We start from the raw sequence: 14,208 nt of genomic DNA, 5'->3' as shown, positions 1-14,208 counted from the left end.
TAAAGTGAAACTTGAAGTGAATGGTATTATAGTAAAATAATATATGGAAATTAATATTTCTAGGACCTTGGCAGTAAGGACCTGAAAAGAGAGAAAATCAGTTTTGTATGTCAGATTGTCAGAGTAGGCAGAATGGAATTGAGGGACAACAACACGAGAAAACTAACCTCTGGGCTACGGCGACCTTTTGGTGTAGCAGGTAATCTATTTTCTTTAGCTTTTATGCTGTCAGAATTCATGGTAAATAAGAGCTGCTTTTAATATTGCACCTTTGTTCAGTACTCTCATCAACTTTTTGTTTAGAAAAAACCTGCCACGTCTTTCATGTGTGTTTTGCCTATATGTATTACTCTGAACATACATAATCAGTTATTTGAAATCTCTTTGGAAAAGTGTGATAATGGTTCACAGTTTAAACTAGGATTATACTTTATTCTTTAATTTTTGTAAACTGCAGGGGATCAGGTTATTTAGTTCTCAACTCTGTCATAAATAAGTTATTTAGTTAACTTATGAATACTCGGAGTAATGTAGAAGATGTTAGAAATTGCATAATATAATGGCTGCAATAAAGAAGTGAAAATGTGATGAAAAATGGGTATATTTTTAAATCTATGTAGGTGGAAGCAGCAGTTAACCTTCTAGTTGACCCTATGAGCAAAACCTTTTGAAGTAATAGCTCTAGGGAATCATTTTCATAAGTGCCACAGGACTACATGTGGTAAAAATATATGTGCACATGTAATTCTAGTTTCAGGTGTGTCCATTTCTTTCACCATGGTAATTCTCAGTTTATACTTGAAAAGAAAAACTTTCTGATCATCAGTTTTTAACAAGATGAAGGTGCTTTCATACATTATATTTCCCTTGTCTTTTATTTGTTGATCATTTAATGAAGTATTTTTTGTTTTTGATTACAGTAATGGATGTAACTGACATAATAAATGGGAAAGTTGATGACGAAGACAAACAACACTTTATACCATTTCAACCGTAAGTACAGTATAGTGTAAAGAATTTTCAGAGGTGATATTGGGAGGTTTATAATGTAAAACATTTTTCAAAGTCAGCTTCTAAAATTAATCTTACATTCCACTAATGTGATATAGATTTCTAATGTTTTTAAAATTGCTCTTGGTGGGAATTTCAGACATAGTCTTAACCATTTTTTCCCCTTGCTAATTCTTGCTGTCATTTGGGATGATAGTGTCAAAAAGAGTTCACCCGTTTGTAAGTGCTCTCTTTCTTTTATGCTTCAGGTTGAAAAATAGCTTTTCCTTTTTCCTTTTTGTTCAAGGTAGAATGTTGTTAACAAGATCAGATTAGATAAAAGAAACAAAAATCTTAAAATATCTATGTTGTTGGTTCCAAACCAGCCATGGGTGGTAATGACTATGTTATTACCACCTGATGGATGGTAAGTGGCTTGTGTGAATTAAGTTGTCAGTTAGCTGCCTGCTAGTGGAAGATGTTCGTGTTGGTCAACCACCACCAATCTTAGAGAGGGAAAGCATAAAAATAATGAGTGTAGATACTAAAATATCGTTTCAGTTTTTTTAAACGAGCTTCACTACTGGGGAAGTGAAGGAGAGATTGGTTATCCATGAAACTACTCTCATAGTTTTATGTATAACCAGAAGATCAAAGTCTGTTAAACACTTGGTTTGGTAACTTTTAAGAGAGTAAACTGGCTAAAAACAAAAAAAATGTTGTTTTGTTTTGTTTTTTTAAAAGAGAAAATATGGAAGCGGAGAAAGCCTGTACACCCCCTAAATTGTCTCTCAGCATTGGAGACTAAGCAATAGAACAGACATGACAAAACACTGAAATACGAGTTAATGCAATGTTAAGGGTTATACTTGGATTTTAATCTGAACTTTTTTTAGGTTGCAAACGGACATCACCTTTGTGCGGGCACAGAAACCCTCAGGGGTTCTATTTGCACGCCTATGCCTCAAGTTGGGTGCAGCACCCATGGCTGTTGCTCTTCAGGAGTGGGTCCCTGAAAACCTGGGTGCGGCAGGGATCTGACCGTACACAATGATGGCCCCAGTGAAGTCTAGACGCTAGTGAAGCAGATTAGGTGTGCTGTGCCCAGTACAGGTGATCTTGCACCATACACAATATCTGTAGTTTGCTTTTTTAGGTCGAATAGTTCAGATTTGACTGTCTGTTTTGTAGAAGAGCATGCTTATTAATACAAAGCAAATATGTGGGGATATTAGTGATTACATCAGTAGCTTTATAATTTCTTCCCACAAAGTGAGGTGGGATGTGGGAGGGGATGAATGAAGTATATCTCTATAAAAAACAAATGCTCAGCTTTTTACCTTTGAATGACATGTAGACCACAATCTCTGTTCAAAGCAGGAAAAAAAAAATATATATATAAAAGTGTTCCCTGATGACTTAATGTCCTGATGGTTTTAGAGGGTTTATAAAAACAAATCTAAACCATTGATTGAAATAACGTACTAGCCACTAACTTAAATCTAATTAAAAAGTACATACAGTTAGTAAGGATGGAGTTTGAAGGTTTTAAGTTTTAGGGTTTGTTGGCTCTTTGAGGAGATTAGGTAGCAATATGTGGCTTTAGCCACCTCATCTTTGTATTTCATGATGGCAGTGGACTTTGTATATAGCATATTAAAGACCAGGTAATAGTCATATAATCCTGTTGTTCAGAGAAAATGGAGCCTTTTAAAGAAAAAAAAGTGATTATGTTAGTGTTTGTTGTTTGTCAGACCATAGCAAGTTATATTTTAGTGTGTGGGAAAATATTCACTGAAAATGAATTTTTGTTGATCAACGAAGTAGAAGCTATAGTGTGTAGGAATATGTAGTTTTTTGCTTCATTAAAACTGATTTATAGTCTATATGCAGACCAGCTTCTTGAAAGCATGTACAATGTGTTTTGCTACAGTAAGTGAAAACATTCTCAGAAAAAGTTTATATGAAGAATATGAGTAATGTGCAAATATATGATGAATATTGGCGTCATTATTTCTGATGTTTACTTAAATTGTGTGAGGCACATTTTCTTATTCATTTCGTGCTTTGCTTCTATTGTGCTATGTGCAACTCTGTTTTCATCTGTTGTTTGTATCCATTTGTTGGCCACCAACCAGTGGTTGTCAAAAGCACTTAAGATTAGTGTGGAATACTTAAATGACATCAAATGTCACATTTCATATAATTTTCACATTTTTATTTGTTCATCAAGTATAACACAGTGTTTGGAATATCTTCCTTTCCTGCCCTAAGCCATCTCTATGAGATTTTAAAGTTAGTTTCATTTTCAACCATCTTCACTACTGCTTAATATATAAAATTGCAGAAGCTGCCCTGAAGGTTCTGCTGTGCTAAAATACTTTACATTTTTGTAAAATCACCCTGGTTAGGTTTCCACTATTTAACAGGGGCCTCTTGGGTTTCCTTCCTTTATTTACATGCTATTAGAAGTGGGATTGGGAACTGATTCATGCATGTTCCTGTTGGGGAAGGGTAACGTAGGTTTGCTTTACATCTCTTTTAGTAGGTCAGCATTTTCTTGATTAATGATCTTCCTGTGTCTTTCTTGTTACCTTTCCTGTCCTTTGTCTTGCGTTGACTAATAAATACTCTTTGTCACAACTATGATATGATCTTTTATGTTCCCTTGTTACTGTGACTTCTGGTTTTCTGTGACCCTTTGTTTCCTGGTGTTGGTCGTCATGTGCATCCTCCAGGCTAGCATTGGATGACGCCAGTCGACACAAGCAGCTGAACATATCATCCCGTTTTTCACCCAGGGTGGCAGGGGAGAATGATTTCCTTCAGACTGTTATAAACAAAGTGATTGCTGCTAAAGAAGTTAACCACAAGGGTCAGGGTAAGTACTGTTCTTTATTTTAACTGGCATACCAGATAAATTATTGCTTGCTTTATGCCAACTGAGTATTTTAATTTGGACTGGAGGATACACAGTTTTAATTTGTTTGTTTGTTGCTATTGTTTGGTACCAGGAAATATACTTGGACTGCTTTTTCTTTTCTTTTCTTGCAACACCCTCATTTTTTTGACTTGTTACAGATCAGGTTGTCTATCCTTTTTAAGCAATATTTGCCATCCCTATCTCTCTCTTAATTCTGCCCTACTCAAGTCTATATTTGTGCATGCGAAACAGTGACTCAAGACCTGGCTTTCATGCCTGTGGACTCTGGCCTCTCCTTGAGACCTCTCCTAGAGACTTCTCCTGGAAGAAGTCTTATCCTTCCTGTTCTTCTCATTGTTTTTCCTATTAGCAGCTATATTCACAGTGGTTGGCCTCCTGTCAAGAAGAAAAAGGAATTAATGTCTTCAGAATTGAAACCAGTAAGGAGGGCTACAAAATAAAGGCGGTTGCTCTGCCTATAGAATGACTGTTAATGTTGTAGCCAAGATGGTCTAGTAAATATGCAGATCTAGGAAAAAAGTTAGTGTTTTATTTCAGCATACCTTTTGCTGACCTGAAATTAAGCTTACTTCCAAACTTCTATACCATACTTTATTAACATAAAATGTGTAGCAGTTCAATTATTTAACTTCATTCCAGTCCCTAATGTTATGTACTCAGTTGGTTTTTCTTTTCTTTTTGGTTTTGGATTAATTTAATGTTGTGTAGATGGGGGCTTTGTTTTTATTTATACAAATGCATCTGAGCTATAGGCCTAATGAAAATATTCTTCGTTTTGGTTGCTTGTTGAAGCATGATTTTTGTTTGCCTTGTGCTATTTTGAAAGATCATAGTAGCCACTTTTTGTGAGATCTGTTATTACAAATTATTAAATTTCTGTTTCCTTTATAAATCCTTGCAGATTCTTCATCTGTAAGAGGTAGTAGTATAGCCAATCATTCTGATCCAAGTACAATTTGAGAAGCAACTAGTTGGCACTTCTGGCAACAAAGCACCACAGACTGTTATTAGACTGTTTAACTTGGAATTATTTGTTTATTCAAACAGTTTAAAAATAAAATGAATATTTAGTTAATCATGTAAGAGGATTATAAACCATATGTTTTATATGTATACTTTTATTTTAGGTCTCTTTTTCTCCTTTTACTTTTATAATTGTTTTAGTAATTATTCTCTTGGAAACATAATTTCAATGACCACCATTAAAAAGTCATTATTTACAAAGTTGCTACAAACTCATCTGAGATTCCACAGTTTTCTTTTGTGTCTTATACTGTACAGTTTGTTTTAGTACTATCTTGAAAAACAATGAGTTTTAATGGCTTACTATAGTTATTCAAACTCACTTCAGTGGCACGTAGAGTAGAAGCTATGTTTTTATAAGTTGCTCCATAGGTGAAACTAAATAATATGGACTGAGGGGAAAAAATAAAGGTAAATATCAAGTGTTGGTGACATCTACTCCAGTAACCTTATTGTGGATGGTTTGTATAATTTTTTTTCTTGGCTTTTCCATTCCAAGTATTGATGTTTGAAATTTTCCTATAAAACATTTATTGTCTTTCATTTTGAAAGAACTCATGAAAATTCAAAGGGCAGGCATGAGCTGCAGGCCACTGCTATTGATGGCTTAATAATCCTTTCTTGCAAGATCCCTTTTGTATTCAAGTCTGGTGAGCAGAATACAGGTCTCAGATTTCCTGAGGAAAGGTGGGATACTTTGGCACCCATTTTGTCACATTCTCTGCAAAATGTATTTAATTGGCTCTCTGTTAGCTCTGTGTTGCAGACTTCACTGGGTCCTCCATTAAGCTCAGTGCCCAATTAAGGATTGAAGATATCAGCATCTTTCCATTGATCTTTGCTTATTTTACAAATTTGTCCTTGTCTTGGATTTAATGAACAAAATCTGTTTTTTGTTTTTTTTGTTTTACGCTTGATGGACATGATCCCATTCTAGCCTGTCTCTTCTAAAGTACTCTATGTCTGGTATCATGCTCAACAAAATGTATTCTTCCTAAATGAGCACTGAATAAAAGGAAAGACTTTCTATCATTACTATCTGGTAAAGCAAAATACCCAGCAAACTGTTCATGGCATACATTGGATTGGGGTTTTTTGGGGAGAAAGGGAGAAAGAGCTGAATCTTCTTTCTATACCTATATGCTGGGTAGAATTGTGCTTGTACATTCTGTTTTTAATGGCATGTTGTATGGGAGTTGGGGTCTACCTACCCCTGCACCTACAGTTGAAATAGTGTAATAAACCCCTCCAATGAGGCTATGGAAATATCACACGATATACCACTATCATATTCCATGCCTCTTGCAGAGGGTCTGTAGCTTCCCTAGCTACTTTCTCATTAATCTGTCTGTTTCAAAGTATGAAGTTTGTAACGTGCCATAAAACTTGTTCTAGTTGGGTATATCCCTTGTGCTTTGTTCCAGGTTTGGTGGTTATAATATTTAATTTTCATTTCATATTTTTCAGCCCTGGAACAGCTGTTTGTGCATGTATTGTTACCTTTTGAATTTGTCAAAACAGTATTTTGAAATAAAAGACGAAACCCTGGAAATAAAACCTAATAATTTAATTTTATGCTGCAGGTTTATGGGTGACTTTGAAACTTCTTCCAGGAGACATTCATCAGATTAGAAAAGAATTTCCACACTTAGTGGATAGGTCAACAGCTGTGGCCCGGAAAATGGGGTTTCCTGAGATCATTATGCCTGGTAAGCATCTGTCTGTTATTGAGTTGGGTTACTGATAGGCAAACTGGCATTCTACAAAAGGATATGCTTCTTCAGGTACATGACCATGTTTGAAATAAAATTGATTCCCTGAACCATATTTACAAAAATAATTTGTAAGTTTACATACTTTTATTTTGGATCCCCTCTGTTTACTTAAAAAATTATATTTCTAAATGCATTGGTGTGATAGAGTAGGCATAGGGCGCATCTACACGAGACACTACTGTGCAGTCATTAAGGCGCATGTATTTAATACTTATATTAGCAAGTACTAAATAAAATGCAGGTGAATGTTTAGGTGATGCTACTGCACGGTAGCCTAATAATACTGCACAGTAATGTATTAGCACTGTCCATGCTGTGACATGCTACCATGCAGTATTTTTTGGCTACTGCGCAGGCAGCGTCTTGTGTAGATGCACCCACAGAATATCTAAAAGAATCTGGGTTATTAATCTTCCAAGAAAAAAAAGGCTGCCTTATGCTAATCACTTCAAATTTTATACAAGGTAAAAATACAGTTTCAGAAGTGGCAGCATACACTGTATGTAGTACTGGACAGCTAACCATATGCAAGTATGTGAGTTATGTGCCCAAGATTAGGGTGGCCATTTGGCACTAATTTTTTTATCTTTTTTCAGTTGCCTGTTGAACATATCTCTGTATGGAGAATTTGAAAAAAGCTAGAAAACACAAATAATCTGAGGTGCAGCTTCCACTGTAGAAAGATTTTCTTTTTCATTGAAAGCTGTATCACAAATTTCTATATACAAAACTTTAAGTTATCAACACAGGGGAGGTTTTGGGTTTTTTGTTGTGTCATCATCCCCTCACCCGCCTTTTGCTAGATAGATACATAGATGTACGAGGGCTTTCAAATAAAAATACCCTTTCTATAGGGGATGCTGTACCTCACATTGTTTCTTTTTTCCAGCTTTTTTCAAATTCTCCAGATATAATTGTCTGTTGAACATAAATCCTATATATAATCATACTTTATTGAGGCATATATATTTATACTAGTGAATTGCCCATCAAGAATGACAGATGAGTGGCAACTTTCTTGACCATGGCTTTCTTGATGGTGTTGTGCATCTAATTGTCTTCTCACAGCAGCCTCCTCTTGGGACTCATTTGCACTGGAGGCACTAGATGTTGGGCTACATTGGACTTGAGGCTTGGACTAGACTTGGACTAGATTGGACCTGAACTAGAGGCAACATCCCTTGATGTTGCCTCTAGTCCAGTCACCTTCTTCATGTAGCTTGGTCCTCAAGGCTTAGTCCATCTGTCTGTCTGTCCGTAACGCTCTTTAAGGGTACTGGGGTTTCCCTTCTCAGTTCATTCACTGTCCTTGTTGCTATTGCTTCCACTGCTGCTGATCCTGTTGTTGTCCTCCTTGCTGTCTCCAGGTCAAGTTGTGTCATTGTCCCCTTTGTTCTCCCTGTCCACTTCTGTTTCTGGGGGTGGGCTTTGAACAGCCTGTGCCACGTGTCTCTTTTCCAGGTGGAGTTGGCTGTGTCCTCTCCCACCAGTTTCTGGTAGCAGCACTGGAGTTCACTCAGAAGCATTTCAGCATAGTCCATTTGCTCAAGCTTAGTGTGTCTGTACATCAGGAGGTTCCTGCATTGCCACAGAGCGCTCCTGATGCAGGACCCAAACTGGTCAAAGCGGGTTGTCTGGTACCCCTGATGTTTAGTCAGGTGTCCATACAGTACTGCCTCCCTTGTCATCAGCCTGACTCCTGTCACTTCCTCAAGGAGCTGGGTTACCTTTTTCCACACTCCATTAGCAGAGGAACAGAGGCAGAGGTGGTAGTTGATGGTCTTGTTCTGGCCTTGGCAGCTTCCCCTGAGGCAGCTGAGTCTAGACTCTCATCTCGCTCTGTGCCTCCACACCTTTGCTGGGAGTACTCCATGAGCTATGAGCCAGTTCAAGTCTCTGTGGTCTTTTCTTAGGTCTTTGTGGAAGATCCAGTCCCACACGGCCTGGCAGTCATCATCAGGGAGCAGCTCAGTGGTCGATAGCCTGTCTCTGACTGCCTTCTGTGATTGAACGTGATCTCTGGGCTTTCCTTCTGTAGCCTGTACTTGCTCCAGAACCCATTCAGCACACTGTAGAACCAGGGGTATTCCATGGTGCACGGTCTCCCTCTGGCTGACACGTACACCCCCATGGTCTCAGGAGGTGACTCGAAAAGACAGGCTGTTTTGGTTGTTGGCCCAGTCACCAGCTTGCAGATCTGGCTCGTGTACTGTGGTCATAGGAAAAGGTGGATGTCTGGCATCCCCCTGACCCTGGCCCATTTCTTTTTGTACAGGGTCTTCCTTGCCACCTTCTCCATTCTGGATCCCCAGAAGGCGGCGCACATGGCTCTTTGGATTCTGTGGGTGACACACCTGGGTGGAGCGGGGGAGACCAGTGGGGTGTACAGAAGCACTGGTAGCAACACTGCCTTCAGGGGTGCCATGCTCCCCACTGTGGAGAGGTGGTGCATGTGCCACTGACCCAGTCCCTGCTTCACTTTGTCCTCCTTCTCCCAGGCTCTCCTTCTGCTCAGCTTGGGGTCAAACTCCACCCCAAGGATCATGACCCCCTAATGGGGGACTGAGACGCCCAGGGACTCCAGGTCCCTGAGCTTACCCATGGCCAGGCAGGTGCTCTTGCTCACATTAAGCTTGGCCCCTGCTGCCACTTCGTAGACCCATGTGTGCCATAGGGCTTTCTCTACAGCACACTTATTCTAGCACAAGATGTTCAGTTCATCCATGTAGGCCTGGATCTTGGTCTCTTCCTTGCTTCCTCTGGGAGTCAGGACTCCATGCATTTCAGGGTCCTGCCTGATGCACTGGGCCAGGGGTTCAATGGCACGGATAAAAAGGATCAGGGAGAGCAGGTAGCCCTGGTGATCTGCATGCTCAAAAACCCGTTTCTGCCTTGTGTACTGTTCTAGCTGGAGCATGTCCCTCAGTTGCAGCAGGGCTCCATGGATCTGGCATCCTGGTACCCCACACGACTGGTGCTCATGGATGATGGAACATGGGACAGATTTAAACAGCTTAGCCAAGACTTTGGCCAGCAGCTTATAGTCGAAGTTCAGCAAGGTGATGGGCCTCCAGTTCATCAACTCTTTCCTCAGACCCTTCTTGTGCAAGAGGGTCACGAGGTCCCAGTCCATCCCGGCCTGCCTGCAGCTGCTCTTGAAAGAGCTCCAACAGGTCAGGGCCTACCAGGTCCCAAACAGTCACATAAACTCCTTGGGCCGGCCATCTGACACAAGTCTTACCGTTGTCGAACCTCTGGAGGGTCTTCTCAAGCTCCTCCAGTGTCCACTCCTTCTCCAGCAGCTGCTGCTCAGCTTCTCCAAGGGCCCAGGTGAGCCCCTGCAGGCACTGCTGCATGGCCCCCGTGTCCTCCTGTCATGCAATGTAGAGTTTTTAGTAGAAAGTAGTCACTGTTTCTAGCATGCCTTCCTTTGACTGGTGCTCCACGCCTGCTTTCTCTCAAGCATGTCATGGGCTTCTCTTTGTTCTTCTTTAGTCTGGAGAAGTGAGACAGACAGACAGATGGACTATGCCTTTTTATATCTGTAGATATAGATATATCTGAAGCCCCAGGCTGAAGGGTCTGTGAGTATACTTGCCAATGGTAGGGCAGATGATAGATGGAGAGCGCTGCTCAGTTGATAGAATTTGGAACTGATTTGGCTAATTTGACCTGAGACATGAAATTTCTTTGTGGAGTAGGTATGCTAAAACTTGCAGCAGTTTTAAAAAAGGTAATATGTATCATTTCTGGGTGAACTAAGTCTATGGGTACCATATGCAGATTGCTATATTTATTTCAGGGGTCAGTTTTTTCAAATTTGCTCCTCAATTCCATGTGTTCAGGGAAAGCAGGGTCTTACAGTAAGGGGAGAGGAAAAGGCTGCAGGGGGAAGAGAAGTTGGTAGGGGGTAAGGGGCTACCAGATCTATCTTTTCTGCTGTGGAAGTGGGAAGTTGACAAATTCACTAATTAGATATTTATCTGGAAAATTGTATCAAATTTATTAATTTTCCATATATAACATCTAATTATTGGAGGGTCATCTTATAATCAGAGTCATTTTATAATCAAGTAAGGATGGTATGTGTCTCAATAATAAAATACAATTATCACACAAATGACAGCCTTTTTTTTAAAGAGAAAACCCATGGCATTAAATTGAGAAATTGTGTTCTATCAAGAAATTATGGTTTTAAAAAGAAGTGCCCTCCGCCCCCACCTCCCCAACCTTCTGGCCCTCCTCCTGGATAAGCCTTGGCAGAGTACTAATATTTATGTACAAAGGGGAAAAAAGACGTTCTTCAAACTACAGTAAAATTCTGTTATCCAGTACTTAACCAAACGGAATAGTCCATTAACCACCACCCTGTGCCGCCACTGCTCTGCATGCAGACACTGCCACTGCTCCTCCCCCAGCTCCACAAGGGCAAGTGATCGCTGCCGCCACCCAGCACTGCTGCTGCTCCGTGTGTATCTGCCCCCCCCAGCCCTCTCCTCTCCCCACCCCTGCTCCCAGCTTCACGCTACCTTTCATGCCTGTGGAAAATTCTGCCAGGTTATTTCAGATAACCAGAGTTTTTATGTAACTGGCAATCTCCTTACCCTGGGGATGCTGGATAACAGAGATTTTACTGTATTCTTCAAGCAAAGGACGAAGGGAAAGATTTAGCTTACTCAGTCTCCTCTTCAGGCCAAGAGTCTTGAAAGTGAAATCTTGAGTTCAGGGCCTTTTGCTGGGGATTGTTGACATGGCATTCTGCCTGCATGTTTTGCCTGTATGCTTTATGTGGCTGCCTCAGCTGGCTATGTCCATATCATGATGATACGTGGGGACAAGGAAAATATGTACAATTAGTCTGAATTACATATTTGGAGGAATGTGAGTTTCCCATGGTTTTCTGGTACTTTTTAAAAAAAGGTTATATTTGAAAGGTAAAAGGTATCAAGTCAGAGATCCCCAAACTTAAATATGCAGCTGCATCCACAAACTATTTTATTTTATTTTTTTAAAAGCATCGTCTATATGGTATCACCTGTTTTATAGCAAAATAGAAATTCTGCTTTTCTAGGCCATATAAATGGAGTCCATCTGGAAAAAAGGAAACACAGTAAATAAGTGTACTAAGATTTTACACCATGAGAATAAGGCCTTTTAAAAAAAACTACTGTTGCTGGATATTTTCTTTTAGGTTTAGGTTCTTGCTCTTTTAGGTTAAGAGATCATTGTAAAATACTAATCAGTGATACTGTTCAATATTGAACGCTTAATGTAAGGATGCTGATTTTTCTAGGGTTAGTCTGAAAAAATACACCTTTAATGTTTTAATGATTTTCTGCTTCATTGGCTTAAGAACTTCAGGGATGTACTGTGATTATTACTGTTAACATTGTTGATTTCTTTTACCTTCTATTAGGTGATGTTCGCAATGACATCTATGTAACATTAGTTCAAGGAGATTTTGATAAAGGCAGTAAAACAACAGCAAAGAATGTAGAAGTTACAGTATCTGTTTATGATGAAGATGGAAAAAGATTAGAGGTATTTTTAATTACAAATATTGTTTGGTATTTTTAATTGGTATGTGCCTATGCTTTACCCATGTGTTCTCAGGTGTTTGGTAAAGCTGCCGTCTTGTCTTGCAAGCCATTGTTTTAAAGTGGCTTCACATGAATGCTTTCCCCCCTTTATACCAATAAATAAAAAGTTTAGTTTAATTTGTGGCAAACACATTGTAGTGTCAGTGCATGAAGTTTGATTTGAAGTTAGCTGATAATGTCTGAACCTCTGATCTGTCTGAATCTGTTTATTGGGTCAAGCCTTTCTCTGTGTAATTAAAGAGCCAAGAGTGTGCATGTAAACTTTTCTGTGTGTTCTCCCCCAAGAATGTGATCTTCCCTGGTGCTGGTGATGAAGCCATCTCTGAGTACAAGTCAGTGATATATTACCAAGTGAAACAGCCTCGTTGGTTTGAAACTGTAAAGGTAAAGATAATATCAAAATTATTTTCATCAAATTGGATTAATTCAGAATAAAATGAGAATACGTTTTAGTGGAAAATCTTTAAAAGTAAAACTGAGGACACTAATGATCTGATCATTTGTAGGAAAGATAAAAAGAGTAGCTAAGGAAGCCTTTCAGGGTTGCTAAGGAACAACATTGGCATTGACTGGAAAATAATTATTCTCCCATCCTTTTGGTCAAAAAGACTTTGACAAGGGGTATTCCAACATCTGTTTAAAATAGCTTTCTTTTGTTTCATGAAAAATAAACAGTGCTAGCAAGAGATCATGGTAGAAATGTATTACCATAGTGACTGACTCTTTAGTCTTCTAGATGCTGACTTTACTGTTACATTTTGTTTAATGATGTTGAATTTGCATGACAGTGCATCCTTAGATAGACGCCAGAGAATTAAAACTAAAAATGAGGCTGCAGATGGCTTTCTGAAATATGATATGGCTATTAAAACTGGAAATAATAATTTAAAGGAAGCTTGTAGCTAGGAATTTTTAACTTGTACTTCTTTCAAAATAATACATACTCATCAGAGCTGCAGTTGGAAGTTGCCTTTAATAGGAATACCGAAACTAGGGTTACCATATTTCCAGTATCGAAAAAGAGGACACCTGTGAGCGGAAGGGGGAGAGGCATATGATTGTTGGGGCGGGGGGCAGTGTGCCCTGCCTCTGGCCCTGAGTCGTAAGCCTCTGCCTGCCCAGCGTTGCCATTGCCCCTCACTCCCAACCCACAACCCCTTGCCCCCCTCAGCTCTGTTGGCCAAGCAGTACTTGCTGGGGCCCATGCAGGGAGCATGTGACCCCCGACAGCCAATCACCTTGCCCCCTGCTCCCAGCCCCAAGCAGCAACCCTGGGAAAACAGAGACAGAGCAAAACCCCAGCCATTTGCTCTCATTTTAAAAACCCACCCGGACATGAGGACAAGGGGCCAAAAGGAGGACTTGTTTGGGAAAACCTGGACGTATGGTAACCCTACCAAAACCCATATATAAAGAATTGCAACTTAGTAGATCAACAACATAGTCGCAATTAAAATATGATTAATAAAAAATTAGGACTGTAAAAGAAAGATATGAGGGGTGTGTGTGAATATTTTATTACGTGATTGCTTGAATAATATATCTTGATGCGACTTAATAAATTTTGCCTAATAAATAATTAAAATGACATAACTTGATGTTGGGTGATTGAGAATGTTTATAACATTTAAAAACAAAAAAGATTCAAGGCAATAGGTACAAAACATAAGGCGAGAAAAAAAAAAAGGTGAAGTGGGGAAGTTGAGGGTGAGGGGCTAAGTCAAGTCCATATGGTGACACTGGCAGTAAGATCAGATTGGCAAAGTGAAAACTGTTGGCATCATTGATGGCAAGCTTCTGGATCAGAGAGAGGCCATTACAGTGTATTATGTATTGACAATGGTAAGCATCAACTGAGGTGAAAGGCTGAAAATAT

At 39.4% G+C, this 14,208-nt stretch overlaps 1 protein-coding gene across 2 annotated transcripts in view; it reads left to right on the top strand.

Annotated features, from left to right (window-relative positions):
* The window catches only part of DOCK1 (dedicator of cytokinesis 1), a 553,358-nt gene that overhangs the window by 87,532 nt on the left and 451,618 nt on the right, over positions 1 to 14,208 (top strand). Inside the window, exons 10-15 of one of the 2 annotated variants that reach the window (XM_090058391.1) lie at positions 64 to 199; positions 921 to 993; positions 3,729 to 3,871; positions 6,541 to 6,666; positions 12,149 to 12,273; positions 12,618 to 12,716. In XM_090058391.1, coding sequence (XP_089914517.1) covers positions 64 to 199; positions 921 to 993; positions 3,729 to 3,871; positions 6,541 to 6,666; positions 12,149 to 12,273; positions 12,618 to 12,716 — 702 coding nt within the window. The remainder of the gene's footprint in view (positions 1 to 63; positions 200 to 920; positions 994 to 3,728; positions 3,872 to 6,540; positions 6,667 to 12,148; positions 12,274 to 12,617; positions 12,717 to 14,208) is intronic. The other variant, XM_090058392.1, reaches the window with a different exon arrangement.

Source organism: Crocodylus siamensis, chromosome 7 (assembly GCF_052110815.1).
Source record: "Crocodylus siamensis isolate JL-2025a chromosome 7, ASM5211081v1, whole genome shotgun sequence".
Taxonomy (NCBI): Eukaryota; Metazoa; Chordata; order Crocodylia; family Crocodylidae; genus Crocodylus; species Crocodylus siamensis.
Note: the sequence above shows the minus strand (reverse complement) of the source record. Positions and strands in the feature narration are given on the sequence as shown.